The following is a 19,981-nucleotide window of genomic DNA, read 5'->3' as shown; positions in this document are numbered from 1 at the left end:
TTTTTTATGCAATAATTTAAATTGACCACTAGGTTGCAATCTTTTTTCAAAATAATAGCCATTGGGTTAGAGATGAACTGTGCTTGAAGTTGCGGTTCCTTCTACTGGCCTTCACCTTCCAACTCATAATCGTGATTTTAAAAAATGCCCCTGCAACATCATTTTTCTGTCTGGCAGGCATCTGTGATGCTGCTTTCATCTCATCGCCAGCCTACAGCTGAGGCTGGCTTAAGTAGTTCTTAGCTGTATCTGTGACTTAAATGTTGAGACTCTAGAAAGAGTACAGAGAAGACCAACAAAGATGATTAGGGGACTGGAGGCTAAATATATAAGGAACGGTTGCTGGAATTGGGTATGTCTAGTTTAATGAAGAGAAGGGCGAGGGGTGACATGATAGCAGTGTTCCAATACCTCAGGGGCTGCCACAAAGAAGAGGGAGTCAAGCTATTCTCCAAAGCGCTTGAAGGCAGGACAAGAAGCAATGGATGGAAACTAGTCAAGGAGAGAAGCAATCTAGAACTGAGGAGAAACTTCCTGACTGTTAGAACAATTAACCAGTGGAACAACCTGTCTCCAGAAGTGATGAATGTTCCAACACTGGAAGTCTTTAAGAAGAGACTGGACAGCCATTTGTCTGAAATGGTATAGGGTTTCCTGCCTGAGCAGGGGGTTGGACTAGATGACCTCCAAGGTACCTTCCAACTTTACTACTACTACTACTACTACTACTACTATTATTATTATTATTATTATTATTATTATTATTATTATTATTATTATTATTATTATTATTATTATTATTATTATGACAACATTCAAGAGAGCCTCAAGTTATTCAAAAGAGGTTAAGCTTGGATTTTTTTTTCAGATGGCCAAGGTTTGATAAATATAGTAGGACTACCAATGACTGATAGTAGCTTGACCTTTATAAAACCCTCTCTTTTTATTTCCTTCAGGGTTTCTTGCAACTGCGCTGGTCTCGCTTTGCCCGTGTGGTTTTCACTCGTTCCTTTGCCATTCTTCCCACCGTCTTTGTCGCTGCCTTCAGGAATGTGGGAGACTTAACAGGCCTCAACGACCTTTTAAACGTACTGCAGAGCATCCTGGTGAGCTTCAGATCCAATAGAATCCTTCTCTCAAGATTCGCTACAGATAGTCCTCGACTTGCAACCAAGATGGAATTTACAACGGCGCTGGAAAAAAGTGACCCGGGACCGATCCTTGTCCTTATGACCATTGCAGCATCTTCACAGTCACACGATAAAAATTCAGGCACTTGGCAGGTGTTTATAATGGCTGCAGCATCCCGGAGGGGGTGGGGGGGGTGTCACGTGATCACTCTTTGCGACTTTCACAGCCAGCTTCCAACAAGCAAAGTTAATGGGAGAAGCTGGATTTGCTTAAGGACCATGTGATTCACTTAAAAATTTGCAGCGATTTGCTTGACAGCCGTAGCAGAAAAAGCTGTAAAATTGGGTGTGACTCACTTAATAATCGGTTTGCTTAGCAATGGACATTCTAATCCCAATTATAGTTTTAAGTCGAGGATTACTACAGATTCTCAAAGACCTGACTAGCTATAGACTTCCATATGGATCCTCTAATCCAGGGCTTTTCAACCAGTGGTATGGGTACCACCTGTGCTACATTGGCACCTGGCAGGTGGTACGTGACCATCCCAGAAAAGTGGTAGCAGGGGATGGGAATGAGCTGAACTGGTGGCAGCACCACACAAGCCTAAGCGAGAGATGGCTGGAGCTAGGCAACTGGTGGTACTCAGATGTTGCCATATCCTAAAAGTGGTACAATGGGTGAGAAGGTTGAAAAGCCCTGCTCTAATCCCATACGGCCACTTTCTGAGTCTGGCATCCTGCAGATATATAGACTTCATATCCCAGAATTCTCTTCAGTGTCATCTAAATGGGGAATTCTGAGTGCTGGAATCTATCATTCTGGTAAGTGCTCAAATTCAGTCAGATTAGTTAGGACTAAAACTCCCATTATTTCCTTTCTTCTTGGCCATCCTAGTAATGATGGAATTTGTAATCCAACATACTGTATCTAGTCCATCTGGGATGGCTGCTATTTTCCTCATCCTGCTAATCTTTCTTTCAAGGAACTCCACACATTTTCTTTTAATTCTGCAAATTCAAAGCCAGATAAAATAGCCATCTTTAACAGCTTCAATTGCCATGTCTACCTTCACATGGCATGCTTAGCCAGGTCAGAAGATTAAACAGATTGTACATCATGCTTAATTTGTGTTCACCTTGATTTGTTTCTGCTTTTGTGGTTTAATGTGTTCTGAAGTGCCACCTTGTTTGCTTAGTTTAAGATTCAGTTTATTGTGCGAGTGCAGAAAATGAGCTAATTCAATAACCAGGTTAAGTGTGTTTTGTGAATGCAGGCTCCCAGTGGAAATGCAAACACAGGTAATCCTCAATGTACGACCACAACTGAGACCAAAATTTATGTTGCTAAGTGAGAAATTTGTTGAGCTTTACGCAATTTTACAACTTTTCTTGCCATATTTGTTAAGTGAATCATTGCAGTTGTTAAATTAGTAACACGGTTGTTAAATGAAGCTGGCTTCCCCATTGACTTTGCTTGTCAGAAGGTTGCAAAAGGTGACCACATGACCCTGGGACACTGCAACCATCATAAATGTGTGTCAGTTGTCAAGCATTTGAATGTAAATCACAGGACCCTGAGGATGCTGCCACTGTCATAAGTGTGAAAAATGGTCATAAGTCACTTTTTCAAACTTGGCCCTTTTATGACTTGTGGACTTCAACTTCCAGAATTCTTCAGCCAGGCATGCTGGATGAGGAATTCTGGGAGTTGAAGTCCATAAGTCATAAAAGGGCCAAGTTTGAAGACCCCTATTATAGGGTCTTACAAGAATTGCAGGTCACAAATGCCTTTTAGATCAAATCCAACATGAACATTGGTTAGGAATTATAGAAGCTGTTCAAAAATATCTGGAAGGCACAACACTGTCTACTATTGCTTTGATGTAATGCTAGTTTGCTAATGATCCTCTGAGACCAGCAAGAAACTATGATATCATATCACGAGTCTGTGAACAATAGGAACTGATGCAGAATGTGGCAGTGTGGGCAGTTCTTGGGGCTCCTGGGTGGCCCATGTCGCACTGCTGTTCCACAAATTGCATGGCTGCCAGTTTGCTTCCGGGTGCAATTCAAGGCATTGATTATCACCTTTAAAGCCCTTCGTAGCGTGAGGAACTGTCTTATTCCAATGGAACAGGCCTGCCTTACCCATGCCAGCAGAACGGGCATGATGCAGAGCCCAACGGTCCAGGAATTTAGGCTGATGGGATCCAGGAGGGTAGTTTTCTCTCCTGTGGCTCCTGCCCCCGCCCCTCCCAAGGTGAGATCCTTCTGACCTTCTGTAAGAGCCTGAAGACCTGGTTCTGCCAGTTAGCCTGGGGCCCATTGGGGTCCATCACACTGGAGGTGACTGAGATTAAGGCAAGACCCCCATCTCCTTCTCCCCACTGTGTGCATCCTGCTCCCTTCCTCCCCATCTTTTTTATTTGTAAATTATTACTATTCTTAAGAGCATTTGCTGCTTCAATGTTTTATTGGCCTTTAATGTCTGTAAGTCACCCAAGAGTTCCTCTAGGAGAGACAGGCGGCAAATAAGTCTAATAAATAAATAAACAAACAAACAAACTAGTCAATGTTCAGGAGTCCCTTAGAAAATACGTTGGTTGTTCGCCCGTGTAGTTCCATTAAAAATTCTGAGAAGGGGTAGAGAAAGAAAAACCTAGGGCTCATTTTTAAAACCTGCCTGCATGCTCAACCTATTTTTTTTCTACCTAATTCTAGCTACCTTTTGCCGTCATACCTGTTCTCACCTTCACCAGCATGGAACCTCTCATGAAGGATTTTGTCAACGGGATGTAAGTAGCTAAATATGGATGGGGATTCCTTAGTGATTCTGAGGGCCATTTCCATCTTAAATTTGAACTGTTGGACCTGCCCCAGAACCACACTGCCCAGATCTCTATCTTCCATTGAAGTCCAACTTAGTCTGGCTTGCTTGTTCTTCCGTAAAAACAGCTTTTTCTTTAGGTTGTTCCATAAACAGAAGATGCTCAGGAGGCGTCCCTTTCACATGTAAGCTTAGCCTCTGGTGACTACATGGACATGTCCATCCTTTTTTTGGCAATAATAAGTCACCATAAATGTAGGCATTATTTATGCTAATTATAGTATTTAGAGGATTGCACAGTTTCTTTTCTTTAAAGACAAAAATGGAAGAAATCAAGGTAAGAAGCGTTTCCAGAAGAGGGAAAGACTTCCACTCCCCACAGAGCCTAATCTCCTTTAGGTGATTTGGCAGATGTAGCTCTAAAATGTGGTTGAGATGGAATTGCTTCAATAACCTCGATCCATGTATTTCCCCCACGCCCCCCTCACTCGCTTTTCTCTCTCCTCTTGTTTTCTTAGCTTTGGAAAATTTCTAATGATCCTGATCACTGGATTAATCTGTGCAATCAATTTATACTTTGTGGTGACAAGCATCGTAAGCCTGAACTATCTGGCATACTACATTGCCATATCATTCGTGCTCCTCGCTTACGTGGCCTTCGTCTGCTACCTGGTAGGAAGCTTGTATGCAAATTTGGCATCATCCATAGCGGTTGTTTATCCCCAAATTGGATTTAACAGTTCTAGGGATTACCTTATTCAAACAGATAAGATTGTGGAATCTATTGCGTTAAACTGTTCCTAATGCAAAATCTCCAGAGAAGATAATCAGTGACCTGAGTGGTAGTGATGAAATAGCGATATCAGTTTATCCTGAATATTCATTCAGCCCTGGTGGATCTCTTTCGCTTCCCCTATTCCTTATCATAATTAAAAGTGATGTTATATAAAGATAGGTGTTTATGAAGCAATAGAACAACAATGCTGGAGAAGGCACAGAAATGGACTGAAATTACGTAACTTAATGTTGTTTGGCTTTAGCACAGCCTGTTATGACAAATTCAATAGGCCATTTCTAAGCAAATTGCAGCTTAGCACAACTTCTGGAACGGATCTAACTGGCCCAGGGAAATGATACCACCTTAAATAAGTACCTTGTGAAAGAAAAGGAGCTCACGCGTGTCTCTTGTTGGGACAAGGGCGAACGTATTGGATGAGAATTCTGAGAATGATCACCCCAGCATAGGTGAAGGGCAAAAGTTGAAGACAAACTTAAGAATGTAAGAGAATTGTTAATGGGGGGGAAAATGGGTAAGTCACACAGGGACACAGAAGCTTGCTTACTGTTGCAGGCAGACAGAGACTATAGGGAAAGTTCTGTGGCTTCATGGTCAAAACTCTCCCTCATTTATTTATTTAATATACATATATGGCCACCCATCTCATATACATGACTGTTCTGTAGAAATACATGTAACTTGTTCTTGGATTTTGTCTTATCTCTCACCATTCCAGATCTGGACCTGTCTCATTTCCCATGGAGCTGCCTTCCTGGCTCGTGGGCCCCATTCTCGGTTCAGTTATGGACTGCAGTGATAGTACATCCCACTCATCCCCACTGGAAGCTGATGAATCATCACTATCTCTCCCCAACTAAACAGGAAGCAGCTGCTCCTGGGGATCTGCCAGGAGGCAAAGGTGTCAGAAGCACAGTTTCTGTTGGCAAAGGATGAACTCTAAGCATCAGTAGTGATCACTCAGCAGCAGCACAGCGTCTGCCTTGCAGGCAAAAAGTTCCAGGGACAATTTCTGGCATTCCTGAAGAACCTTCAGACTTGGAATGGCTGTGGTGTAGCTTCCAGAGAGGGTTCAAGACCTGATGCACTCTTGTTTTTAATCCTGACAATATGTGGCAAGTTAGTGTGTGTGTGTGTGGGGGGGGAGAGTATAAAGAAAGAACTATAAAGTATTCTAGATACTCATGACCAACTTCTACCAGCTTCAGGCCCAGATCGGCTATGTGTGGAACATCAAGACACGCACTTCAGTAGTGGGTGGGAAGCAGTCCTTCTTTTGGGCAGGTGGGATTAGGAACTTAAAGAATGGCGGTAAAGAGACAAATTTTTGATTCCGCCATTGATGAGGCCACAAAGAAATGCTGGAAGAATGCACGTGTCCCTTTGGTTCTATTTTTGCACCACTGCCATAGACTTTCTCCTTCAAGCTGCATATTCTGGCCTCTGCTCTGACTCTTCTGAGAAATCCATCAAAGCAACATGCACCTTATATTTATACTGCAGGATCTGGCAGCTATTCCTTCTTTGCCCCCATTTTTATCTAAAGGCTAGTATCAGAGCCTACAACGGACAATTCTGCAAGCCCACACTCTCGTCAAGGATCCACTGTAGATCAACCATCTCTCTCCATCTTCTCCGTGCTATTGCTGCTTGGCTTCTGCCCTCAGGATGGAAGTAGTAATGGGAATGACAGATGGAGTAATGAATCATCTTAATTAGAACAAGGAGGCCCACTCAGTATGTCAATTCAAACATTATGCTAAGCCATGACTTATTTAACTACGGCTTATTGATTAATACGATGTTTTTTTTTACATAAAATGATGCGGGATTTACAAATTGCAAATGTTGCGCTTACACAGTACACCAAACCAAAGCAAAAAAAACACTTCATGGTTTAGTGTAAGGGATTAGAGAAGGCATAGCATTCTCAAAGTCTGTAACAAATGCTATTAACATAATTTGGATAGCAAATTTAGACATTTCAATTCTAGCAGTTCCTTTTCAGATCAATGTCTTTAGTTTAAGCTCCTATGCTGCCATGGCACTAAAACATAGAGGTAATCCTCAACTTGCAAACACAATTGAGGCTGGAATCCTAGTTGTTGAATAAAGTGGTTAAACCAGATATTATATAACCACTTTGCTCAACAACTCGTAATCCTGACTTGCCCAGTTGTGGTTGTTAAGCAACTGTGTGGGTTGTTAAATGGAACACCAGGGAGAAGGCCCAGACCTCCAGTGCATGGTGGGGCAGGGAAGAGGACCCAGGCCTACCACTGCACCCAGGTAGTCCAGGCACTCTTCTGCCTCCCCAGGGATAATAATTGCAAGAACAATGGAGTTCTAGAGGGCAAATCCCTTGTCGCATTGGAGGAACAGACCTCAAATCTGGCAGAAACTGAAAGGCTCAGAATGCTGGCATTTGCTTGCAATCTCACCGAATTTGAAGTCCATTTCTCCAGCACATGAGTGGATTTCTCCTCCCTGCATGGAAGCAAGGGAAAATCCCTTAGCATGCCAGGGGAAAGGACCTCAAATCCATCATCCTTCATCTTTCAAATCCATTCTCTGCTGCTTCCCTATTGGCTTTCTGGGGAAGCCAGCGAGAAGATTGTAAATGGCAATCACAGGACCGCAGGACACTTGGCAACCAGTCATAAATGAGAACACTAAAAGCGCCCAAAATGTAATCAGGTGACTTGGAAATGCCAATACAATATTTTATAATGGCCAGAAGTGCTTTACACAGGTTGTAAAGCATTTTTTCCAAAGCTATCATGATTGCAAACACTCATTAAATGACCGGTCATAATCTACCTGTAGATGGAATGACTCAGAAGGCATAGAAAACTGGAAATTAAACATGAGTTTCATTTTTCACAAAAGCTGTCTATTCTGTGTATCATGAAGTACTGTCCTGAAAGTACTTGGTGGAGCCTTGTGGGCTAAGAGCCTCCTTAAGTAACACCAGCTACCTGCAATTAGTGCAGGTTCGAGTCCCACCAGGCTCAAGGTTGACTCAGCCTCCCATCCTTCCGAGGTAGGTAAAATGAGGACCCAGATTGTTGGGGGCAATTAAGCTGACTTTGTAATAATGCCGCTTGGGGGGGGCAAAAGCCCTAATAAGCAGGCATATACATAGAATGAAGGCTACTGCTAAGCTTGTAAGCCGCCCTGAGTCTTCGGAGAAGGGCGGGATATAAATGGGATTAAAATAAAAATAAATAAATAAAAATAAAATAAAGAAATAGTAGATGTAAAAAAGGATGAATCTCCCATACCTTAAATCTGGGCTTGGCAATGAAATGATGACAAGGCCCCTAGAAATCTTCCCAAGACAGTGGAAGCCTTGCAGTGTTCTCATCTTCATATATTCCCACAGTTGGGTTTTGACCTGAAGAAAAGAAAATGAACTGTGGGCCAACTAGACTCAAAGTGATGCTTGTGTTTTTTTACATTACTCTTGGTTTATGCCTAGAGGACCAGGAGAATGGTCAGAGACAGGATAGGAAGGAGTTCAATAAATTCCAGAGGAGAAAAAAAATGTCTGGAAAAGTTGGGGAGCAGAAATCAATAGAGGGAATGAAGAGACGAGGATATCCAGAGAAGGGAAAAAACCACATACTTCTACATACAAAACAGAGAGCCTTTATATACAGAGAGAAAGGCTATCCCAACATTTTGTGGCTGGCCCTGCCCTTCCTGGCTGCCAATCTGCAGTAGTACAGCACTCAGCCAGCTTGTTCAATTTTCCAAATACGTTCAAGATCTCCCAGAATCTGGAGACCTCTGCCCTAGATACAGTAGTTAAGTAAAAAGAAGGATTTCCTGCTGCACTTTTTAAACTGGCAGACCTAGCAAAGCTATACATCTAGAATCAAAGAAAGTTATAACGAGTTTGTTAAAAACAGATCATGCCAAACCAACCTTATTTCATTCTTTGATCAGGTTACTAAATTGGTGGACCAGCAGAATGCTGTGGACATGTTATACTTGGACTTCAGCAAGGCATTTGACAAAGTAGACCACAACCTACTTCTTGGAAAGCTTTAAAAAAATGGGATAGACAGCACTACCATCAGATGGATTTTTAACTGGCTGACAAACCGCACTCTAAGAATAGTCCTTAACTGTGCTACGTCTACATGGAGGGAAGTAAGGAGTGGGGTACCATAAGGTTCTGTTCTAGGTCCAGTACTCAACATCTTCATAAACAATCTAGGGGGAACTTATTAAATTTGCAGAAGACACTAAGCTGGCAGGAATAGCCAACACCCTTGATAGGCTCAAGATCCAGAGGGATTTTGACAGACTTGAACACTGGGCCCTATCTAACAAAATGAAATTCAATCTAAAGAAAAGTAAAGTCTTACACTTAGGCAAGAAAAAACAAAAGTACATATATAGATCAGGTGAAACCGTGCTTAATAGCAGTAACTGTGAGAGGGATCTTGGAGTCTTAGTGGAGAATCAATTAAATATGATCTAATAGTGTGCGGCGGCAGCCAAAAAAGCCAATGCAATCCTAAATTGCATTAACAGGGATTCAATGAAGATTACATGAAGCACTAATACCACTCTATAAAGCCTTAGTAAGACCACACCTAGAATACTGCAATCAATTTTGGACTCCACACACTATAAAAAAAAGTTGAGACTCTAGAAAAAGTGCAGAGAAGAGCAACAAAGATGATTAGGGGACTGGAGGCTAAAACATGAAGAACGGTTACAGGAACTGGGCACATCTATTCTAGTGAAGAGAAGGACCAGGGGAGACATGATAGCAGTGTTCCAATATTTGAGGGGCTGACACAGGGAGGAGGGGATCAACCTATTTTCCAAAGCACCTGAAGGCCAGACAAGGAATAACGGATGGAAAGTGATCAAGGACAGATTCAACCTGGAAATTAGGAGAAATTTTCTGACAGTGAGAACAATCAACCAATGGAACAGTTTGCCTTCAGATGTTGTGGGAGCTTCATCAATTGAGGCTTTCAAGAAGAGACTGGACTGCCATCTTTATCTGTGAGAATAGTTATCAGTTTTAATCATTGTACCTGTTCTTCTGTCCAAGAAAACAACTTGATGTGCAGAAATTCTAAATTCATTTAACTAACTCTTTTATTCCATTAAACTGATGAGTTATGTCATGGAAATAATTGGGACCATATACACCAATACTGTTGTTTTGGGGCTATTTTGTACTATCCCATCCCCACATTGTTTTAGACTAAATAACATTTTTTTTCAGTAAAAGGATTATCAAGTGATTTCCAAGAATCAAAAGATGTGAACTGGGTGGTATTAATAAGATACCTGAAGACAAATGCTCAAATCAAATAAATACTCAACATGGTCAGGAATGATGAGATTATTAGTCCAAAGTCATTCAAGAGTGCCACAGTATTTCCACTCTGATCGATCATGTCCAGTTAGGTTCCCAAAAGATCTTCCCCTTGAGGTCCCTCAGTTCACCTCTCCTGATGAGGAGAGATATTCTTTCATGTGCTCTGGTGTGCAAACTGAAATCCTTCTTCATGTTTCCTGCAGTCTTTCCAGTTCCTTTCTATGTGAATTAAGAGCCCCTGGAAATGTTTCTATCCAATTAGCCTTCTGCAGGGATTAAGCTTTCTACTCTGAGCACCAGACTGCGGGTCTTTTGCACTTACTGTGTTTCCCCGAAAGTAAGGCCTACCCCCAAAATAAGACCTAGCTTGATTTTTGAGGGTCGGCCTAATATAAGCCCTACCCCAAAAATAAGCCCTAGTTTGGGGGCAAGATGCAAACCTAAAAATCAAGCTGGGGTCAAAGGGGGGGGTGGAGTTATCATTGCAGCCAGGCCTCCCTTGGATTGACATTTGCCTCGCCTCAGCCCACTTCTTCTGTGGCCAAAGGAGCAGCTTCATTCTGCAGCTGAGAATGGAGCTCCAGCCTGCAATTCGCAGTCAGAGGCCTTTCCAGAAGGCCTCAGCTGAGAACTGAGCTACAGATTGATCCAGGTAGCCAGTGCGGCAGGAGTGTGGTGGCTTGAGTGGTTGGGACACTGGGCAGGAGGTTAGCAAGCCCATGTTCAAGACCAGAGAGTTCCCATGGGGCAGAGTTGAGCTCTTGTCCTTCACTCCAATGCCAGCTGGGCATCCCCTGGGCAATGGTGATTTCATCAGCTAATCCTTTCAACCTGGAAGTGCTTCACTGCTTCTGACAGGAGTACCCAAAATAAAAATAAAAAAGCCAGTATGGCTTCAAATTACTGTTCTCCCCTTATGGATTTGTGACTTCCAGGGGGATAAGAGCAGGGAAATTAGTTCCCCACAATTGGAAGATTGGCCTCTGAGCCAAATAAAGCATCACATCCTGGACATCACATCTTCACATCCTAAACTGTTGCAATTTTTCCCCTCAAGATGCCACTACAGGATATTGCAGAGCTCCCCAATCGTTCTGGCTTGGCGGCCCAGAAGGAAAGGGAGGAGCAGGGAAATGTGTCCACAAGGCAGTGGCGCTAGTGCGCAAGTGCAAGTGGGGCACATGCACCTGCAGCACTGTGCATGCACAAATGGGCTGCTGGCACCTGCACACATGCACAAATAAGCCGCTGGCACCCACACACATGCACAAATGGACTGTTAGTGCCCACATGATGCTGGTGGGGGTGCTAGCACCCCCGTCCATGTGCAAACAGGGCTGCTAGCGCCTGCGCTGTGGCACTACGAATGGGGAGGGCTTGCCAGCTATTCATGTGGCCCAGTGGCCAAGAGGCCACGGCCCGGTACTGGGCTGTGGACCATAGGTTGGGGGCCCCTGGGATATTGCACGCCAAAACAACTAGACTCAAAGGCAGTTTTTTCCCCCATGCCATCCCTCTGCTAAACATCTAATTCCCGCAGCACTCTCTTACACCTAAGGATATCTAACCATATAATAGGGCTATATTGCCATTATCTTCATCTTCTCATCTTTCCTACTATCTTCTCCTATTATCACGTTGTTTGTATCTTATGATTTATGATCTATGACTTATCACTTTTTTGTTTCTATGTACGCTGAGAACTTATGCACTGGAGACAAATTCCTTCTGTGTCCAATCACACTTCGCCAATAAAGGATATTCCAATTCTAAGTCCTATGCCTATTCCTATAAATGTGGAAGTCATCATGGTCCCTAATATTAACCCTGTCTGCTCAAGAAGAACTCTCTAAGCCTGCGGTCTCCAACATGGCACCTAATGGGGCTAACGTTGATGGCTCCTGGGCTTTCTCCTTGTTTTCTTTCATTAAAAAAAAGACAGCAACCTCCAGCATTATGTGTAGTCCAAGGAAAGCCTGTATGTTCCACAGAGGTGTTCTGTACCAGCCTGCTACCGGCCTTGCAGAAAGGCAACCCCTGTACAAACGGCAGAGGCTGGAAAGCGTCTGAGGCTGGAAAGCGTCTGCCAAGTTTAATACACAAACAAACAACAGAACATGAAACAAGATACCGGAACTTTGATCCTCAAACGGAGCGGTTGCTTTCAGCAACCAGCCCTTCCCCAAACACTCCCTTTATTAGAGTTCAGGGCGTGGCCTCCCTGTGCCTCCTTCCGAGGAGTCCCACAGCCTTTCTCTGCTTGCTTCTGCTTGACTGCCTCCTGCGTCGGGCGTCCTTGAACAGGGCCAGCTGTGGGTCATCATCATCTGCACTGTCGGCCTCGCGCAGCTGAGTCTCCACCAAGTAAGAGGGGCCTGGCTGGGGGCTCTGCGAAGCCTCCAAGCCATCATCAGCAAGTTCGTCTTCAACACCCTCCTCCTCCCCCTCGTCTGAGTCATCCGAGTCATCCGACCCGGCTGCCGGACCCACAGGCTGACCCTGAATCACAACACGAGGTCTCCGAACTTAGAAAATATGTATAACTACAACCTAGAGTTTCTGAAGGGCATCCACCTGCCCAGAGTAAAAGTAACAGAACAGGTAGAGGATTCCTATGGGCAAGAGTGACAAGTAGAATTCTGGGAACTTCATGAAAGGAATGGGCAAACTACCATTCCATTGACCATTTCACAAGGGCGCCCACTGCCTGCTTTTGGAATTCTTTATCATGTGCACCAGCTCTCACAGACAAATGCCCTCTGAACATGTAGCACTGAGGTCTTTCCAGACAGAACCACAACACACTTTTTACAAATGTGATAAAACCGGAAGCTTCTAGATTGAGCCTTTATAAATCTACCGATACAGCCTTTTGACGGTGAAATTGACAGGAATGCTTGCCTTGCGTATACTGAAAAGCAGCTTTTATATGAGACAGAATTATAATACTCAATAAGGAAGTTAACCAAAGGTTATTATTGGATATTTCGCCACCTTCCGCTTTAGCTGGCTGGAATATGCTTATAGCCATGTGGAATAAAGAGTGAGTTTCCTGTGAATTAAAATGAGAGACATGTTCATCAGTCTCTAAACCATATTAAAATACATATGATCTGGGATTAAACACTGGGTTCTATAAAAGTAGGATCACTGCAGGTAATCCTTCACTTACAACCATTCATTCAGCAACCATTCAAAGTTACAATGGCAGTGAAAAACGTTACTTGCAATTGGTTCTCACACTTCTTCTGACCATCACAAGATTCCCACATTCACATGATTGTGATCCGGGCGCTTGGGAACCAGTTCGTACTTACAGTGGTTGCAGCATCCCAGGATTATGTCATTGCAATTAGCAACCTTTCCAGCTGACTTGCAAGAAGCAAAATCAATGAGGAAGCCATCGGGGAAGGTCACAAATCATGATCATGTAACGTCTTGCTTAACAATTGCAGGGAAAAAAAGTTGTAAAACCAGGTGTGGTCATGTGATGCTTCGCTTAACAACTGCACTGCTTAATGACAAACCCTTCAGTTCCAACTGGGGGCGTGAACCAAGGACTACCTGTACAGAGAAGCCTTTTGTACCCTTTTGCTGATAGTTTAACATGAGCAGGGATGCATCCACACCAGAGGAGGTGTCAGAAAAAATAATGGCATTTATAACCATGCAATCAAATGTTACACCTCCTTTTAGATATAGCTTTAACCTAACCTGTAGGATCGAAAACTTCTCTGCAAACTAAAAAGGTTTTAGTCAGTTATCCAAACCCAAATATTTCCAAATTCTATGTGGGGAGCCAATGTTTGTACAGCTGGAATAAATTAAGCATTCCATTTTCACAGCATATTCTAATTTCAGAATCGGAGAGTTCTTAGGATTCAATAGCATGAAGCTCTAGCCTTTTTCTCCCACCTACTGAAATGGTCTATTTGAGAACTCCATCCAGATGCTTCAACAGCTTCAACTGCAGGAGGCTAGAAAAGTAACAGTGCCAAAAAAAAGGGACAAAAACAGACTGCCCTAAGAAGGATGACACAAGCAACGATAGACTGCTCTTTCTGAAAAAAGGCTAGTGTAAATATTCTTCGGCCTAATTTTTTCCTTTTATTTTATGTACCACATTGGGTTCTTCCTCTTGATCTTTGCCACTGGAAAAGCATTTCATAAAAAAAATCTCTACATTTACAGCTTAAACTAAATACCATACACAACGACCCTTTGCCATTTGCCTCTCCCTAGACATTGAAACCGCGGACTCTGATTTTTTTTTTTCCCTGACACAGGACAATTCTGCTGATGCCCTGGTTTTTTTTTTTTCCTTTTCCCCAAAGCCCTCCACATCCACATAGCACTACTGTTTACCCTGAAAGAGGCAGGCATCAATGCGGGCATTGTAAGGAGAGTCAGGAAATGAATGAAGAGGGAGGGAAAGAAAAGCCAGGAATTGCTAAGCATGCAGGAGCCATTGATTCGGCCTTTCACTCACAAGCCTGGAGAGGGAAGAAAGAAGCGGTTGATGAAACGCAACCAGTTCAGAGGCCCCCTTAGTGGGAATAGGCAAGAAGCAGGAAGCGATGAGGGTGCAGCTCCTGCTGGCCTCAGAAAAACAACCTTAAGAAATGAATGGGATTTTCACAGCAGAGTTAAGCAAGTTTTTGCTGCTGGCTCCAATCCTCAGAAAAAGCAGGAGATGGGTTGAAGCAACTACTGGTGGTCCTCAACCTATGACCACATTGAGCCCAAAGTTGACGTTGCTAAGTGAGACACTTGTTAAGTGCCCCATTTTATAACTTTTCTTGCCACTGTTAGGTAGATGACTATGGCCTAACTGGTTGGGTTGGCAATATATATAAACTATGATTGCATTGTTGTAATAGATACTGTATTGTATCACTTTAAATGACTGATGATTGGCCAACGCTGTTTTTCCAACAGCCATAAGAGGGAGCTAGAGACATAGCTTCTTTCTCTCTGTTATTCTCTCTGTTACGTTTGCTGTTACTTGCTGATTATTGTGGTTTGTGGGTTTGCTACTGTTTGCTAAACCTGAAGAACTGTGTTTTGACTTACGGACTGGTAAGAAGACTCTGTATTGGATAATCCTTGGGCTATTGTTATTTGCTATCATCCCTTCACTTGTGTATGACCTGGACTGATTTATTCTTGGACTGTGCTATTGTATTATTCCACAAGTAAAACTTTTTTACACACCTCAGTGTATCTGTGTGGTGGCTGCGTAAACTTGACTACTCTCAGTATCCTCTTTTGCTGTGCAAGCTCTTGTTAGCTCAAGAGGTACTCTGCACATCCTTATCAGCCACCTTGGTTAACTGAATCAGTGCAGTGGTTCAATTAGCAACAGGGTTGTTAAGTGAATCTGGCTTCCCCCATTGGCTTTGTCAGAAGGTCACGAAAGGGGATGATCACATGACCCCGGAGCACTGCAACCGTCATAAATGTGAGTCGGTTGTCAAGCATCCCAATGTAAACCATGTGACCCTGGGGATGCTGCAATGGTCGTAAGTGTGAAAAATGGTCATATGTCACTTTTTTCAGTGCTGTTGCAACTTGGAACAGTCACTAAATGAACTCTTGTTAAGTTGAGGACTCCCTGTACTGTACAGGGAGTCCTCGACTTACAATCATTCGTTTAGTGACCATTTGAAGTTACAGCAGCACTGGAAAAAAGTGATCTATGAGGGTTTTTCACAAAACCATTGCAAGATCCCCATGTGATCAAAATTTGGGCCCTTGGCAATTGGTATGTATTTATGGTAAGTCGCACGGTCCTGGGACCCTGAGATCCCCCTTTGTAAGTGTCCCAGCTGGCTTCCAACAAGCAATGGGATAACCCAGATTCACTTAGTGACCGTATGATTCACTTAATAACTGCAGTGATTTGCTTAACAACTGTGGCAAAAAAAATTTGGAAAATGGGGCAAAAATCAATACATTCCTTGCTTAGCATCAGAAATTTTGAGCTCCATTGTGGCCATAAATCTAACTGTGCTGCCTTCAGGATTAACTCTACACATACGAGCGGAGAACATTTAAACTGAGTTTTATCCACCGTTAGCTTCACTCAATTCTAGGTTTGCCCAGCAGATCAAAATGGAAGTTGTGCTGATGCTGGGCTAAAATACAGTTGGCTGGTTTAACACATTTAAATTTTTATTGATTTGCATTTAATTGTTTATTTTTACTGCACCTTCATTTTTTATATATATAAATAAACCAAGGTGGTCAACATACCTAATGCTCCCTTTTTCCTAGTTTTCCCACAACAACCATCCTGTGAAGTATGTTGGGCTAAGAGTGAGTGACTGGCCCAAAATTACCCAGCTGGCTTTCATGCCTAGAACACACGGTCTCTCATTTTCAAGCTTGGTGGCTTGAAGGGCATTTTTTTTAAAAAAAAGTTTGGCTTATCACATTTAAGGAACATTTAAAAAAAACCCAAAAAGGATATGCAAAGATTAAGATGATGATTACTCAATAAAAAGAAAGCCAGAAGGCATAATGACTTTATTTCCTTTTTTCCCCTTACTTTTTATTTTTTTGTGAATTTCTGTTTGCTTACAGATGTTTTTATTACTCGTCTAGGTAAGGTCATCAGTGCAAGGGAGTGAGTAAACAGATTTGCCCCATTTATATTCAGTAGTTTGCCCTGCCTGTTGGTAGGGTATGTTTTAGATGTTTTTTGATAAGGGTATTTTGTTTGTCTTGTGTTCATCCCTGCTTATCTGGATATAGGATGCTGGAGAGGATGTATTCTGATGTTTTTATTTCCCTCTTGGCTTTTTGTCTCTTTTGAATGGTGTAAAACTATTTTATTTCTATGTGTGTATTGATGGCCAATTTCTCTGAATGCCAAGCTTTCCAGAAATTCCCTAACATTTTTGGAGTTAGCTTGATCTAGGGATGCCCAATTTCCCAGTTGAAATTATAGCTGATTCGAATCATGTGTTGTCGGATAAGGATTTTTCATCATGTCTTCTGATTGCTAGTTGGATTCACTCTGCTAGTCTTCTACTTGTGTGTCTTATATGGTGGCTATTACAGTTCTTACAATGTATGTTGTAGAGGGAGAAGCCAGCAGAACTGAAAAATCACAAGTCGCAGTCCCATGGTGTCTCACTTAACAACCATGTGCGACTTAACAACATGGTAGAAGTGAAGTCACATGATGTCTTGCTTAACCACATTACTTAGCAACAAGAGTTGCAAGTCCCCATTATGATCATTAAGTAAAGACATTGTTGTTCAAAACTTGATAACTCAAGAACTAACAGTCCTGTATGGGAGAATTGCTTCTCCTGAAAAATGCCAGGCTGAGTTGACCATCCCTGTGGTTCATCAGGGTTCTGTGGAATCATCTGGAATTCCATGAGAATTTGATGGGGTTCTGAAGAAAGACTAAAAGTAATAACAAAAAAGGGCATTCATTTTCTTATTACAGCTCCGCTTCTTGATCAGCAGTCCCAAGATACTTTTAAAAACACATTTTATGGCCTGAAATCTTTTGAAATCCTCTGAACTACTGTAACTTGTTCTTAATCAGGCAGAAACATGGTTTGGTGATGTCCTTTCTCTGCTGATTCCCACAATGTTGTCTTCATCTTCTCCATCCCATAAGTGAGACAGCTATTAATTGTCCTTCCCTGTGCCAGCTTTAAGGAATTATGTTTCTCTTTATTCCAATCCCATACAAGGTCAGCCTTAAGCAATATAAAATCTGTTAATTGTCATGGGGTGGCAGAGTTAGAAAACTCACGTCAACCCCCCATGATTTGTGTACTTGGATCCAATTACAAAAGGGTGGTGTTTATAGGACGGCATTATAATGCCCATGTTGTTTTTGTTTCACTACCACAGTTAGTAGCAGATGTCCATGCTGTTTTGTGTTCCTTTGGAGAGTTGTCAGGAAATTGCAATAAGCTGAAAGGCAGGCAACAGAGGCAGGTTAAGGATTGGCAATGGAAATGGTAACTTTCATGCCGCTATAGTTTTCAGCCAATGGCTCAAAAGAGGGATAGCAACCACATTTCATTTCAGCAGGAAGACAAGGCCCCATGACATACAGACGGCCACACAGATATGGCTGGATTCCTCCCCACTTTTCTGATCTATTTTGATCCTGTTGCTGAAACAGGTACAGAAGGAGCCCTGCAGTTCTGGCCTGTCTAATGGGGAATCCCAAAATCTCTTTGAAGAGAATTACTATAAACTGTTCCAAAGGCTTTTTTTTTTCCAAAAGGCAACTGGATTTTCTTGGGTTTTTTTTTCCTTTGGAAAGTTGTTTAGCTTCTCATATCCAAGAAGCTTATTCAGTTTGGTCCTTCAGAACTGAAAAAGTTTCTTGGATGAGAAGTGAAATGTTTTCAAAGAAAAAAAACCCAAGGAAGTCCAGTTACCTTTTGGGGAAAAAAAATCACCTTTGGGACAACCACCATTATCTGGATGATTGAGAATCTCCATAGACACTGTATACTCTGGATATACCTTAGAAGCTCATAGTTAATACATTCCAGGTGGAGTCAGAATATGCAAAATCAATTCAACATACTCTCCTGTGAGGGCTGCCGTTCATAGGCTATCACTCATGCAGCAGTGGCATTTTAGGGATCTATGTTAAATAGATTGCAAGGGTTAACATTCCTCTAATTAGGTGGTCCTTTGTGAATTGGTGAAAACCCTAGAGAGAATTCAGAGGAGCAGTTCTTCTAATGCATAAAAGGACAATTTAGGAAGCATTTAGAAGGAATCATTAGAGATGTTTTATCTTCCATTGTATGCTAAGTACCCATGAATGGCATCCTTGCTCTCTGAATTTGTGTTTGGAAAATAGGACAGCAAAAACTGAACATCATTCAGATTGCAAAGAGACAGGAAGATAACGCAAGATTCAAAAGTGGTGAGGATGGCCAAAAAAGATCATTGGCAGTTCCCTCCCTCCCATCCAGGACATAGCACAGAAGTGTTGTTTGATCAGGGTCCGTAAGATTATCTGGGACAATATTCATCCTCTTCACAATCTGAATAATAATAATAATAATAATAATAATAATAATAATAATAATAATAATAATAATAATAATAATAATAATAATAATAATAATAAAGTTGGAAGGGACCTTGGAGGTCATCTAGTCCAACCCCCTGCTCAGGCAGGAAACCCTATACCATTTCAGGCAAAGGGCTGTCCAGTCTCTTCTTAAAAAGTTCCAGTTTTGGAGCATTCACCACTTCTGGAGGCAGGTTGTTCCACTGGTTAATTGTTCTAACTGTCAGGAAGTTTCTCCTTAGTTCTAGGTTGCTTCTCTCCTTGACTAGTTTCCATCCGTTGCTTCTTGTCCTGGTTTCAGGTGCTTTGGAGAATAGCTTGACTCCCTCTTCTTTGTGGCAGCCCCTGAGATATTGGAACACTGCTATCATGTCACCCCTCGTCCTTTTCTTCATTAAACTACACATACCCGATTCCAGCAACCGTTCCCTGTATGTTTTAGCCTCCAGCCCCCTTGTTACCTTCTGGGAGGAGGAGGCTTCGTGCTATCCGTAGCAGAACACCCAGACTCAACCATAGGTTCATTCCATACAGCATTAACCTTGTGAACACTCAGGCTTCCTCATTCCGTTATATATTCAAGACGGACAGTATTTAATATTTTATTGTTACCGGTATGTATATGTAGGGGTGTGGGTCTATACATATGTTGTATATAGTATGGTTAGGTGTGTGTCATGTATGTGTCTCACTTTTGAGAGCGGGCAACTAAATTTCATTTCTGATGTGTGCCCACAGTAAAAAAATGACAATAAAGATTTATCTTATCATCCAAACCTACCTTTTAAAAAAAAGTGATTGACCATTA

At 42.3% G+C, this 19,981-nt stretch overlaps 1 protein-coding gene across 1 annotated transcript in view; it reads left to right on the top strand.

The window, feature by feature from the left end:
* SLC11A1 (solute carrier family 11 member 1) overlaps positions 1–7,638 on the top strand; it is a 28,464-nt gene extending 20,826 nt beyond the window's left edge. Inside the window, exons 12-15 of the mRNA XM_083353704.1 lie at positions 957–1,106; positions 3,855–3,928; positions 4,479–4,632; positions 5,475–7,638. Of these exons, the coding sequence (XP_083209830.1) occupies positions 957–1,106; positions 3,855–3,928; positions 4,479–4,632; positions 5,475–5,555 (459 nt within the window). The 3' untranslated portion in view covers positions 5,556–7,638. The remainder of the gene's footprint in view (positions 1–956; positions 1,107–3,854; positions 3,929–4,478; positions 4,633–5,474) is intronic.
* The last annotated feature ends 12,343 nt before the right edge of the window (positions 7,639–19,981 follow it).

The sequence above is a fragment of the Vipera ursinii genome (genome assembly GCF_947247035.1).
Source record: "Vipera ursinii genome assembly, chromosome: 1".
In the NCBI taxonomy this organism is placed as follows: domain Eukaryota; kingdom Metazoa; phylum Chordata; class Lepidosauria; order Squamata; family Viperidae; genus Vipera; species Vipera ursinii.
The sequence above is the reverse complement of the archived record's forward strand: the minus strand, read 5'-3'. Positions and strand labels throughout refer to the sequence as shown.